Source organism: Hemiscyllium ocellatum, chromosome 7 (assembly GCF_020745735.1).
Source record: "Hemiscyllium ocellatum isolate sHemOce1 chromosome 7, sHemOce1.pat.X.cur, whole genome shotgun sequence".
NCBI classification, from domain to species: Eukaryota; Metazoa; Chordata; class Chondrichthyes; order Orectolobiformes; family Hemiscylliidae; genus Hemiscyllium; species Hemiscyllium ocellatum.
The window spans coordinates 31,249,796-31,262,226 of NC_083407.1; the positions used below are offsets into that span (position 1 = coordinate 31,249,796).

The following is a 12,431-nucleotide window of genomic DNA, read 5'->3' on the forward strand; positions in this document are numbered from 1 at the left end:
CAGCAGGTTAGGCAGCATCTCAGGAATAGAGAATTCGACGTTTCGAGCATAAGCCCCTCATTCCTGATGAAGGGCTTATGCTCGAAACGTCGAATTCTCTATTCCTGAGATGCTGCCTAACCTGCTGTGCTTTGACCAGCAACACATTTGCAGCTGTGATCTCCAGCATCTGCAGACCTCATTTCTTACTCGAAGTTCATATCTTTTCCAACCAATTTTCCCTCCCTGTCCCTGCTTTAACTTAACCAAGCAAGTAGGTTCAGTTTCTTGTGTGTGGTTTGAAAGCCACATATGTGGTAATGTTTGAATGTCTATAGTCTCTGCAGTCTAAATTGGCTTTTTTTAAAATGCAAACACCAGTAAATTAAATAGTGGACAGTTATGGAGCTGAGTCCCTTTAATTCTGATCTAAGCTGTTCAAAGCTATCCTGGGTAAATCCAACAACTGAGTGTAATTGTGGGGGGAACCTCATTCCTTCAGCCATGTGTTCATGGGCATACCGAGAATTTTTCCCAACTGATAAAGAACTTTTATGAAAGCCATGGCACAGCATTATTGAAAAGCTCACAGTGCTAATGCAAGTGGTTACAGAAAGATTCCTTTAGTAGGTTTGAATGCTTTTTTTTCAGTTCATCAAGGTGTTTTCCAGAATGCAAATCAAAGTTGCAACATTGAACCACAGAGACATACGTTTCAGTCTAAATTTAACTTCAGATGGGAACTTTACCAGTAGCTGGTTGCACTATGACATATTTTGCTAATCTCGTGAAAACTGGTCACAGGTTTTGAAATAAACAGAACCAACTAGCTAAGCTGTTTCTGAATTTGCAAGAGCATCAAAATCTAAAGATAAATGTAAATAGATATTTTAAGTCACTTTCCACCCGTAAACCATTATTTAGCAGGTGTGTTTCCATATTTCCTCAAATCTTCAAAGCAATGGCACATCATCATATAACAAGGGAAATTTAATTGCAACATTTTGCCAGCTGAAATGTTTATATTTTTATCCTTCCATAACTTTATTCTGTAATAGACTAAACTGCATAATTTCAATGTTTGTTCAAAAATTATATGTATGGAAAATGTATAAAATACGATACTATTTCTTTGTTTAAAGTTCATGTAGGAAATGCATTTCACAATCATCTCTTTTATTACTTCATCCCTTTAGACTGACAAATGATTGGCTGTTTTAGTTTTGCAATCGTCAGCTGGACTGTGTATTTGTGGTCCAGCTTCCATTTTATTTCAGACTCACTGCTACCGTTTCGATAATTCTTCTAAGCCTTCTGGTACTTTTGGTTGCGGGATCCAATGTTCTGAATGTATAAGCAAGGGCGGTTAGATTTAGATCTGGCATTCCATTTTATCATAGATAAGTACACTTGGATAGTAACAAATAAACAAATATATTCTGTCTCTGAAGTCTTGATTGGGTCATGACTCAAGAACTGTCAGTATTTATGTGTATAGTGTCCATACTGACCTTGGAAATGAAGTAGTACAGTACGACAACCTCTAAATACTGTAAAGAAATGTTGACCTAGAATATGGGGCAGAGACTGCAATGTATTGTGGCCATTTTCCAATGGCACAAAACATCCCAATTTTATCGGATTTGTGGCCAGTCAATGTAGCCTGTTAAATCCCATGCAAAAATTCACTTTTTCTATTGCTTGAAAGAGGTTAAAGCCCCTTCAGTGTATTGATATAGTGGCCTACCACTCACAGGCTCCCCTCCATTAAATATGCTATTGATGGCCTGAAATATTAGGTCCATGTTCGGAATTCTTCAGAGGTCTCTGTGCCAACCAAGTAAAGGGAGTCTAAAAACAACAGCAACAACACAACAGGAAGCTTGACACCAAGTTAAAGCAATCTGCTTGATTGGCACCACATCCACAAATGTCGACTCCCTCCATTACTGCCACTCAAGAGCAGCAATGTGTAATATTTACAAGATGCAAGGCAGAGATTCATCAATGATTCTTAGATGGCGCCTTCTAAACCCACAGCCACTTTCAGTTAGAAGGATGAGGGCATCAAAATGGGAAAACACCACCTGCAAGTTCCTTTTCAAACCACTCACCATTCTGACTTAGAAATGTATTGCCATTCCTTCACTGTTGCTGAATCAAAATCCTGGAATTCCCTCCCTAATAACATTGTGGCTATATTTACAGCATATAGACTGTAGTAGTTCAAGAAGGCACCTCACCACCACCTTCACAAGGTCAAGGAGAGACAGGCAATAAATACTGCCCAGCCTGTGACGCCCATATCCCACGAGTGAATTAAATAAAATCTTTCTGTGAAGCTGGAAGGAGCATAAATGCTCTATATCCAAGTCCATAGTCTTCCCAATCACACCATGATACCATTTACTAACTCCTGACACTCAGTACTTTCTCCATTAGGCCCCCTCTCCACACCCCAATCAGACCCTCCATAAGAGCACTGCTGGTCATTTTTCTGCCTAACATATAAGTGCTAGACAATCTATCTGCTTGTGCAATTATTGAGCTGGCCACTGAAAAATATAGGAAGAAGTTTGGGTAACTCTCTGGGAAATTACCTGGCTTCAACTCGGCAATTCCCCTTGATCAATCAGGAATTCACCATGAAGGAATGTTGTTATTCATGAAAATACTGGGTGGGAAATTCACTTCGTAATTTTTCATTTTTTGGGTGTGCTTCTGGTTCCAAAACACGATCAGGAGCACTTGTACACTTGTTATTTACAGCATTTAAAAGACATTTGTACAGGTACATGGATAGGAAAGGTTTCAAAAACTTTGATTCTCCTGCTCCTCAGATGCTGCCTGACCTGCTGTGTTTTTCCAGCACCACACTCTCAACTTTGAAGGATATGGGTCAAATGCAGGCAAATGGGACTAGTTCAGTTTAGGAAGCCTTTTGGGCTGAAGAACCTATTTCTATGCTGTACATCTCTATGACTCTACTCTTGGGCAAACTGAGCCAGCACAATATTGTTGAGGATATTAGCATCTATGAAGTTGGAAGGACGTCTACGAGCAGTATTTAAAGTCTTCATTAGGTTAGGTCTTTACAGGTTAGGCATTAACTGATCAATTTTACTGTGATTCTACAAGTGAGTGTTGCTTTCTATTGCAAGTTGCAAAAGACTATATGGCATCTATTGAAGGATGTTTAGCTGACTACAACTTTTCTACACAAATCAGGTGCTCTCAAACTTGGCTACATGAGTAAGCAATCTGTTTAGAATGCAACATGGTAGGGAGAATGGACAGAATCAATACAGAGCAAGACAAGTTCCTGGAAGAGGAAGAAGAAGAAGAGCTGTTAGCAGAAGAGACCAAATCCACCCCGAGTGTTCAGGGAGCAATCCTCTAACCTGAATCTCAGTTAGGTGTTTGAGATGTCTGCATGCCAATAAGGAGATCCTCACTGAAATCTGATGTTTTCTGCAGCCATAACTGGAATCTAGGTAGTGGTGGGTGAGTGAAGGGGAATGGGTGTGGGGTGGTTAGTGATGAAGGAGGATGAATTACTGTCTTGTTCCATGCAACTACTGCTGAGTCACCCCCTCAGCAATCCCAGTCACCTCTATGAGATCAGATTTATGGACTAATGTGAGATCTGTAAGTGATAGTAAGGCATGTCCATTGATCGTATTCTGTAGGCTCCCCTATCAGCTTTCACATCTGAAGCCTTGGCACTGGAACCTATGCAAGCGCTTACCAACTGGTAAACCCTTGGTATCACACCACATGCAGACTTTTTTAAATTTAGTTTATCTTTTAAGTACTAGTACTTATCTGTGATGGTGACGGAAAGTCTGATACCAAGTCACAGTGCAATGCCTTCTTATTGTTGCTCCACTGCTTGGCTTGCTGGTAATTCTTGAGTATCTGAGAGGAAAAAAGTATACGGGTCAGTTTGTGGAGAAGCAAGGTTGGATGGGTAGGTGAACATAAGAAATGTATTCTTATATTATTTGTAATTTTTAGGACTAAGTGAGATGGGAGAAGGAAGGTACTACTATCTTCAAGCGTCGCTCCGAAAGCTAGTGTGCTTCCAGTTAAACCTGTTGGACTATAACCTGGTGTTGTGTGATTTTTAATTTAATAACTTCATTCTTGTCACAAATTAAGTCTTGACATCTGGTCAATATCATCCCCTCTGTGGGATTCGCACTTGTAGATATGCTTTCCCCTGCTATGGTTCACTCCTGATGCCTCCATCATTGCCCGAAGAGAGGAAAATAATTGCTTAGTAGTGCAGAACTTCATTAAAAGAAAGACATGTCATTTGTAGCTTTCCATCATTAGGCTGGAATTTCATTCTTGCATCTGAGGAAAATATTTCGCTGAGTATCTTTGCAATCATATTGGCTGTGATTGTCCAACATATAAGTAAAAGTGTGAGTCTTGCAGCACTGATAGTTTGTGAGAATGAGATAAAGCATATGAATGTTAAGTATGAGACCTGATTGACAGAATGACAGAAATTATTTGTAGGTCAGTGTTGGTAGGGCCTTGAACAGGCTGAAATGGTTGGTGTAGTTCGTAGACTATGAAATTTGACAATGCATTCACTGTCCTTGACCACTCATGTCAATGTCTTTGAATTTCTTGTGGCACTGCATATAGTTCCTCAGGCTTAACTCCTGGTATCAACCTTCATGGTTACCTGCTCTGTCTGCTAGCTGTGTCTGGAGAACATCCTTCTCCTACAGATACAAAACATTGCTCTTCTTTTCCATATCCTCCACTAAACGCCCCACTTTTAGCATTCAAAAAAAATCCATGATGCCTGTTCTTACCTAATGTGACATTTCCCACTCATTCTCAGGTTAGTTTCTCTTCACATATGAATCTGGTGTAAACTATTTCTCTTTTCCATGCTGTGGGCTAGCTCTAAGCAATGGAGCCACTCATGATATTGTTCTCCTGTTGATACAGACAGTTGATTAGTAATTTGTTTTGCATTTGGTGGACATTTTAAAAAGAAAGGCACACAAAGTTGGCTTGTAGGCAAACAATCGTGCATTATGATCCACATGCTTATTTTCAGGTTTCTATTTAAATTTCCCCCATTATGCCGGACTACTGTAAAGAACCACTACAATGTGTCAATATGCTGCCTTACATTATCGATTACACCACAAACTTGAAATTACTCGACTGCAGGGAAACCCCTCTTTCTGAAAGCATGGAAGCTCTAGGTTGCCAGATAGTTTATGAAATACATAGTTTCTTGTTATCAATGTTTTTCTTGTTAAATAGCACCTAGGTTTCCAATGTAAGTCTGAAATGTCTGTAACAAAAAAATCTTCAAGGAAAAACCCTGAAAGATAACAAGGCTGAGGAAAACAGAAGTAAAACTTGGCATGCCAGCAAGTCAGGCAGTTTAGGCTTGTAATCAGCATGTACCAATAAGGGCCTGTCATTTCCTGGCTAATGAAGGCTGTGGTTTTATTTGCTTTGTTTGTGATTATTTCAGCTATCTCCACCTAACAGTTAGAGTTCCCACAAGAGCTAAACAGTATGGGGAAGCAGAAATTCCAAGTAAAATTGCAGTCTTTCAGAACTGTGTATTGTAACTTGAGAGATGCCAAGTCACTCTGGGTTGTAGAGAAAGATTGGACTGTGGGTGACTGACATTCTTTTCTCTCCTTCCTTCCCTCAATATATTATTTTAGGAAAGACTGTAGATTGCACATCAGATTTTGAAGAGTATTTTGCCAAACGGAAGCTCGAAGAAGGAGACAGCCATGCGGTTAGCATTGCGGAATATTTGCAGCGGAGTGACACAGCCATTATCTATCCAGAAGCGCCTGAAGAACTGTCTCGGCATGGAACACCAGAAACTAATGGGCAAGAGGACAATGGTGAGCCTCTCTCACAATGTTAGCTCCTACACTGATACTTTTACACCTTAAATTCACTGCATGGCTCAATGTTTATCTTCAAATTCTGGGAGGTTTGTGACAACTGTCAGAGGCCTAATGTCAGATGTAGCATCATGTATTTTGCTGCAGGCTGTCAGATACGTCATTTTAAACACTCCATTTTTCATTGTGGTATGTTATGTACCACACATTTATTTTACAAATACTACTTTAGCATTTGTTTAAACAGTGAATAGTCACTGTTTGGACTACATGCTTAGACGAGCAGGTGCAGGAATGTTTTATTACTGTTTACTTTAATACAGTTGACTCCACTTAAGCATTTACACACTTAAAAGAGTTGCTTCAAAGGTGTTATCCTGCATAACTGTCCAGTTGGCTATTACATAAAATAGTCATTTACATTCTCTTCCTTGGATGGTTTCAAACTTTTTCAAATAAAACTAGTATCATTTTTATAGTGAAAGAAGCGCCCCTGCACCACTACCACCCACAATGTTCAATGCTGAAATACACCACACAGTGTACCAGCAGGGAATAAGTGTTGCTGATCTAGTTGTTGAGTATGCTGAGTGAGATAAGTAGAGCTGGGTCAGCATTTGGCACATGAAAATTGGACTCCTTGAGCCAGCACTACAGTATGGGTAAACAGCCAAGGTTCCCATTTCTGGCCATTATTTAATTATTCCTAATGGGAAATACAAGGATGTGGATAATTATTGATGCCTCTCCTCTTGAAAGTGTTGACGTGCCCACAGACGTTCCTAGAAAGGCAAAATCCTTGAAGTCCAAGCAGACATTGTGCATGAATGGATGCTATAAAACTATGAAAACAGACCCGTCTGACTTGGAGAAAGTGTCTGCAAACAGAGAACTTTCATTGAGGTATGCACAGGTGTGGGCTGCAGTTGGGTCAAACAATCTCGGAAATCGTTCAGAGGCAGTCACGGCTGCCACCTGCAAAGGTGGGCTGTTTGACATGTCATGGAACTTCATCCCAATTATCATAAAAACAGAAAGACTGTCTAACTCTTAGCCCTCACATGCTCCCTTTCTATGCCATCTCATGCCACCCTCCTCCACTTCGACTGTTTCTCATGCCCGTTAGACAAGGTGTGTGCCCCTCATCTACCTTGTATGTCAAGCTACACATTCTTGATGAAGGGTTTATGCCTGAAACATTGATTCTTCTGCTTTTCAAATGCTGCCTGACCTGCTGTGCTTTTCAGGCACCACACTCCCGACTGTCAAGTTACACCCCAGACCAATCCAGCCTTGCAAATCACACCTTTCATGACAAATATGGCACTTACCGGACCAGTCACCCACTGTGTAGAATCTTGTAATGACAATAGTACATTTCAAAAATGCTTTTAAAAAATCATTCATCCAAAACTTTCTATTTGGTTTCTTAAAAAAAATTCCTTTTAACTACCTCATTATGTATTTTTTACTGAGAGTCCAGACATCCATGAGTGTGTTGAAACAGTTGAATAACAGGAAAAATATTCCCTAATTGACACATGTGGCTGCCTATTTTCTTCTGTTGTTTGCACAATGTTTATTTACACAAGGTAAAGATGGTTCAAGTGCTTACAGTTTCTGCTTTGATATTTTAAAGGGTCTGGACGGTTTATCCGTTTATTGGCTGTTAGTGAAAGGAATATATATTTTTTAAAATGCTAGGCTATAAATGAATGCTATTAAAAATAGGCCTTTTAAAACACATCCATTGATGTAGGATAATAAGTGAATGCTTTAATGGGACATTTGTGTTGCTCTGTAACCTTGTGCTATAGAAACTTACACTATGAAAACCACTATAGAAAATTGCACTGTAAAAAAAAATCACTAATAGAAAATTGCTGTACCTGTTCAGCAGAAAGTTTGTATTATCCAAACAACGTCCACAGTTTGTCAATCACATTATAACCAATTCGTGCTGATGAAATGCGTGTTATAGCAGAACAACCTGTACGAGGGGCCATGGGGAGCTGGGGAAAGGGGCAAAGGGTGAAAGTTATGTGAGGCTCTGAGGGGGAATGCAAGGTGGGGCATAGTTGATCATGAGGCCCTTCAGTAAGGCATGTTGAACTTGCCTTTCAGAAGGTTCCCTCTTCTAGTTTATGGTTCAGAACACCTCTGAGTTACCACTAACCATGAATCCTTTTAGAACTGGCCCATGTCCATTAAGTTACAGAGGACATTGAAATGCCTGTCTCTGCAAAGGAGACAGCCAGGTCAGCATTACTAGGTGAGGACTCAGGATCCAGGCCAACCTTCTTGCCTGAATGACACTGGTTAAAAACAAGAAACCTCTGGGATATGATCAGAAATCCCAGATTTAGGTTCCGAATGCCATTTGCAAACTTCCATGATGTCTCCCTGTCTCTATGAAAATCCAGTATTATTATTATAGATGTGTTGTTTGTTGGTGGGAGACAACAGTTAACCTTTTTTAAGGGTATGCTGCTACGTTTTGGGAATGGATGGATCTTGCAGCTGTCTGTTGGCAGGTAGTGGCAGCTGATGTAATTGTTCCTGTACCATTTGTTATCTGGAAAATGGGGAGCAGCTGCAGGGGAATGCAGCCCAGGACACTGAATTAACTGAGTAAACAACTGGAGGCCTTAACAAGATGTTGGTGGGGTTGGCATTCTTGTAAGTTGCGGTCAAATGAGTGTTCACAACTTGCCAGAATACCACCAATCCCACCTTGTGACATTTTTTGATCCCATGATTTGAGCAGGAGAAAGGCACTCAAATTTAGAGTTCCACAGGCTTTGCTAATTCAAAACAGCAGGGCTGACTGAAAGGTTGAATAAAGAGATAACCAAGTGCTGTTAGTGATACCAATCTCAGTGTTCTTAGTTTAGGAAAGTAAAAGACATATGACTGGGATCACTGGACTTCCCACAGACAAAGCCCTATTTAAACTGAGGGAATGAAATTTGGCACCAGCCTCAGTTACAATGGCTTTAGCAAACAGACATTTATTATGAAGAAGCATTTATTATGAAAAAATGCCTACATAATTCAGTAGAAAATAACTCCACATGAGATATTGCAGAGAACATGAGGGATGGACAAATTTCAGAAATACTTACATACAAGCAGGTCACTTTTTCAATGGAAAGAAGTTTATTAAAGTTTTTAATCAGTGATAGTAGTAAAAAGTATTTTGTTATTGATTAAACTAAGATTTGGACAGGAGACAGCAAAATTGGAGGCGTAGTAGACAGTGATGAAGGTTACCTCAGATTACAATGGGATCTTGATCAGATGGGCCAATGGGATGAGGACTGGCAGATGGAGTTTAATATAGATACATGTGAGTTGCTGCATTTTGAAAGCAAATCTGAGCAACGCTTATACACTTAATGGTAAGGTCCTGGGAAGTGTTGTTGAACAAAGAGACCTTGGAGTGCAGGGTCACTAAGGTAGAAAGTAGAGTCACAGATAAATAGAATAGTGAAGAAGGTGTACGGTAGGCTTTCCTTTATTGGTCAGAGTATTGAGTATTAGAGTTGGGAGATCATGTTGTGGCTGGACAGGATATTGGTTAGGCCACTTTTGGAATACAGCGTGCAATTCTGGTCTCCTTTCTATTGAAAGGATGTTGTGAAACTTGAAAGTGTTCAGGAAAGATTTACAAGTATGTTGCCAGGGTTGGAGGATTTGAGCTATAGGAAGAGGTTGAATAGGCTAGGGCTGTTTTTGCTGAAGCATTGGACGCTGAGGGGTGACTTTATGGAGGTTTATAAAATTATGAGGGACATGGATAGGGTAAAAAGACAGTCTTTCCACTGGGGTGGGGAGTCTAGGACTAGAGGGCATAGGTTTAGGGTGAGAGGGGAAGATATAAAAGGGGCCTAAGGAGCAACCTTTTCATGCAGAGGGTGGTGCGTGTATGGAATGAGCTGCCATAGGAAGTGGTGGAGGCTGGTACAATTGCAGCGTTTAAAAGGTATTGGATGGGTATATGAATAGAAAGGGTTTATAAGGATATGTACTAAGTGCTGGCAAATCTCTATGTACATCTCTATGACTCTATGACTCTAAATGGGGCTAGATTAAGTTTGGATATCTGATCAGCATGGACGAGTTGGACCAAAGGGTTTGTTTCCATGATGTACTTCTGTATGACTCAATGACAGCTCCTTTATAAGCTTGATTTCTTACACAGCCATCTACATTTTCACAATTCATGCATAAGGTGCTCACTTAATCAGTAGATTAATTGTTATCCCATCTGTTCTTGCTGTTATAAGTTTGAGTTCATCAATTGTTTACAAAATATGTGTCCATAAAATCATTTGATGTACTTTCTAGACTACCCAACTATCATCAATACAAACACCATTTAGAAAGAGATAGATGCATTTTTTATCCATTTGTAGGATGTGGTTGGCCAGCATTATCGCCCTTCGTTGCCCTTGAGAAGGTGCTGGTGAGCTGCCTTCATGAAACATTATAGTCCATCAGTTGTGGGTTGATCCGCAATGCCCATGGGGGGAAATTCCAGGATTTTGATCCAGTGACAGTGAAAGAATGGTGATATATTTCCAAGTCAGGATGGTCAGTGACTAGGAGGGGAATTTGCAGGTAGTGGTACTAATACTACAGTGTCTAGTTTTGATGCAAGAATGGAAGATAGACATATAAAACAAAGAGGCATTTTGTTGCTACAGTGTTTATCCTTTTATGTGAAGAACTTAGTAATTTTTATAAGATTTGTCTTATATTATAGAGCAGAGCAATGTTTGGGTAATACCAGCAGATATTTCGCCTCAAAAGATTGTAGATATGTGTGACACCATTTCATTTAGTGTACGCATTGAGTAGATGGGGTTCTGAGTTTTGGGGTGGGGTGGGGTGTGAAGATGTGGAGTGATGGAAATGCTCACCTAATGACAACAGTGAACCATTTCATAGTTCAGTCTCTTTACAATTCTCCATATCAGCCACCAGGACTCAATAAGCACTGACAAACGGTTCACTGATTTGGAGTGAGGTGGGTAACTATTGAAGGAAACTTGACCAAAATGCTTTTGCAGGTTGGTGGAAAGCAGGCTGTGACGGATGGGATGTGAGGCATTGCTGGTGGGAAAAGGAACAGGAGGCATGGAGATACTTGAGTATTTAGGAAAATACTTATAGGGTTGGAAGTTGCATTTATGTTCCACTTGGCTACCAGAAAAAAATCAGCATCAGAATGATTTTGTGCCCTGTTTTGACAGTGGTCTGTACAGTCCTTTAAAAGCCTACTTTCTTAGTTCCTTGACAGTCATTGGATGAAGCAGTGCGCAGATTCTGCTTTTTGACGCATCTAAAACTGAATCAGGGCCTAATGATTTTTTTCACTCATTCATTGGGATGTGGGTGTTGTTCGCTGGTCAGTATTTATTGCTCATCCTCAGGTGCCTTTGAGAACATGGCAGTGAGCTGCCTTCTTGAACCATTGCAGTTCATGAGCTGTAGGTTGACCCACAATTCCCTTGGAAGGGAATTCCAAAATTTTAATTCAGCAACAGAGAAGGAACAGCGATATATTTCCACATCAGGATGGCAAGTGGCTTGGAGAGGAAGTGCAAAGCAGTGGTCTTCCCATGGTATCTGCTCTCCTTATCTGTCTTGATGGAGGCATTGTGGGTTTGGAATGGAACACTGTACTGACATATTTCAGTATGGATTCACTAATTTTTGATGTAGGGTATGACCTTTAGTATCTTGGCTTGCTGAGAAAATGCAAATCAGATTGCATGTTCGTGACATTAGGGTGGAAAAGAGTGCAACTGCAGTTTGGCCTATAACAGCCCCATTCCTCATCAAAAAAATTGGGTTGAAAGTTGAAACCATTATGTACTTAGAATATTGCATATTGGATTGAAGCTATCAGGAATACGCAGACTTTCATTTTTGAAGCTCCTTTATTTTTAATTTAATAATTTGATCGACTGTTCTGGAACAGCTTTGTATCGGACTGTTCCAGGCTTACTGTTTATTGTGAGCTTAACTAAGAGACAACATATTATCGAAATAATTCTATCCATGGCATGCCCATTTGTCCGTTGTGATGCAACATTATCTCTATAAATTATTTCTGCTTTTTTTCAATGTAACATTTGTTACTTAATAGATATGACAGTGTGTCTGCAAAGTTATTTCTGTCATAAAAAATGTATTTAATAGAGTTTACCAAGTACGCAAAATCCATGGGACAAAGTACATATATGTAAACATTTCTAGCAATAACAAACCAACCTAGTTTGATAAGTTATGAAACAACAGATTTTAAAAAAAATTCCTACATATTCAGTTGACATCATGCAGGTAAAAGACTTGACCCTATAGTGGGTAAGCATAATAAGCATCTGTTTTGTAAGTATGATGGTAACATACTTACAAAAGATGATAAAATGTCCTGGAGAAATACATTAGTATTCTTTTATATTCCAAGGCTGAAGAATAAGCCTGCTGTTTATGTTCGTTATTGCCCAACATATACTCCACCCTCCAACGGCTACATCT

The 12,431-nt window shown here is 39.8% G+C and overlaps 1 protein-coding gene across 2 annotated transcripts in view; it reads left to right on the forward strand.

Annotated features, from left to right (window-relative positions):
- zeb2b (zinc finger E-box binding homeobox 2b) overlaps window positions 1-12,431 on the forward strand; it is a 151,223-nt gene that overhangs the window by 124,465 nt on the left and 14,327 nt on the right. For both annotated transcript variants that reach the window (XM_060827106.1, XM_060827107.1), the window contains exon 5: window positions 5,691-5,879. In XM_060827106.1, the coding sequence (XP_060683089.1) occupies window positions 5,691-5,879 (189 nt within the window). The remainder of the gene's footprint in view (window positions 1-5,690; window positions 5,880-12,431) is intronic.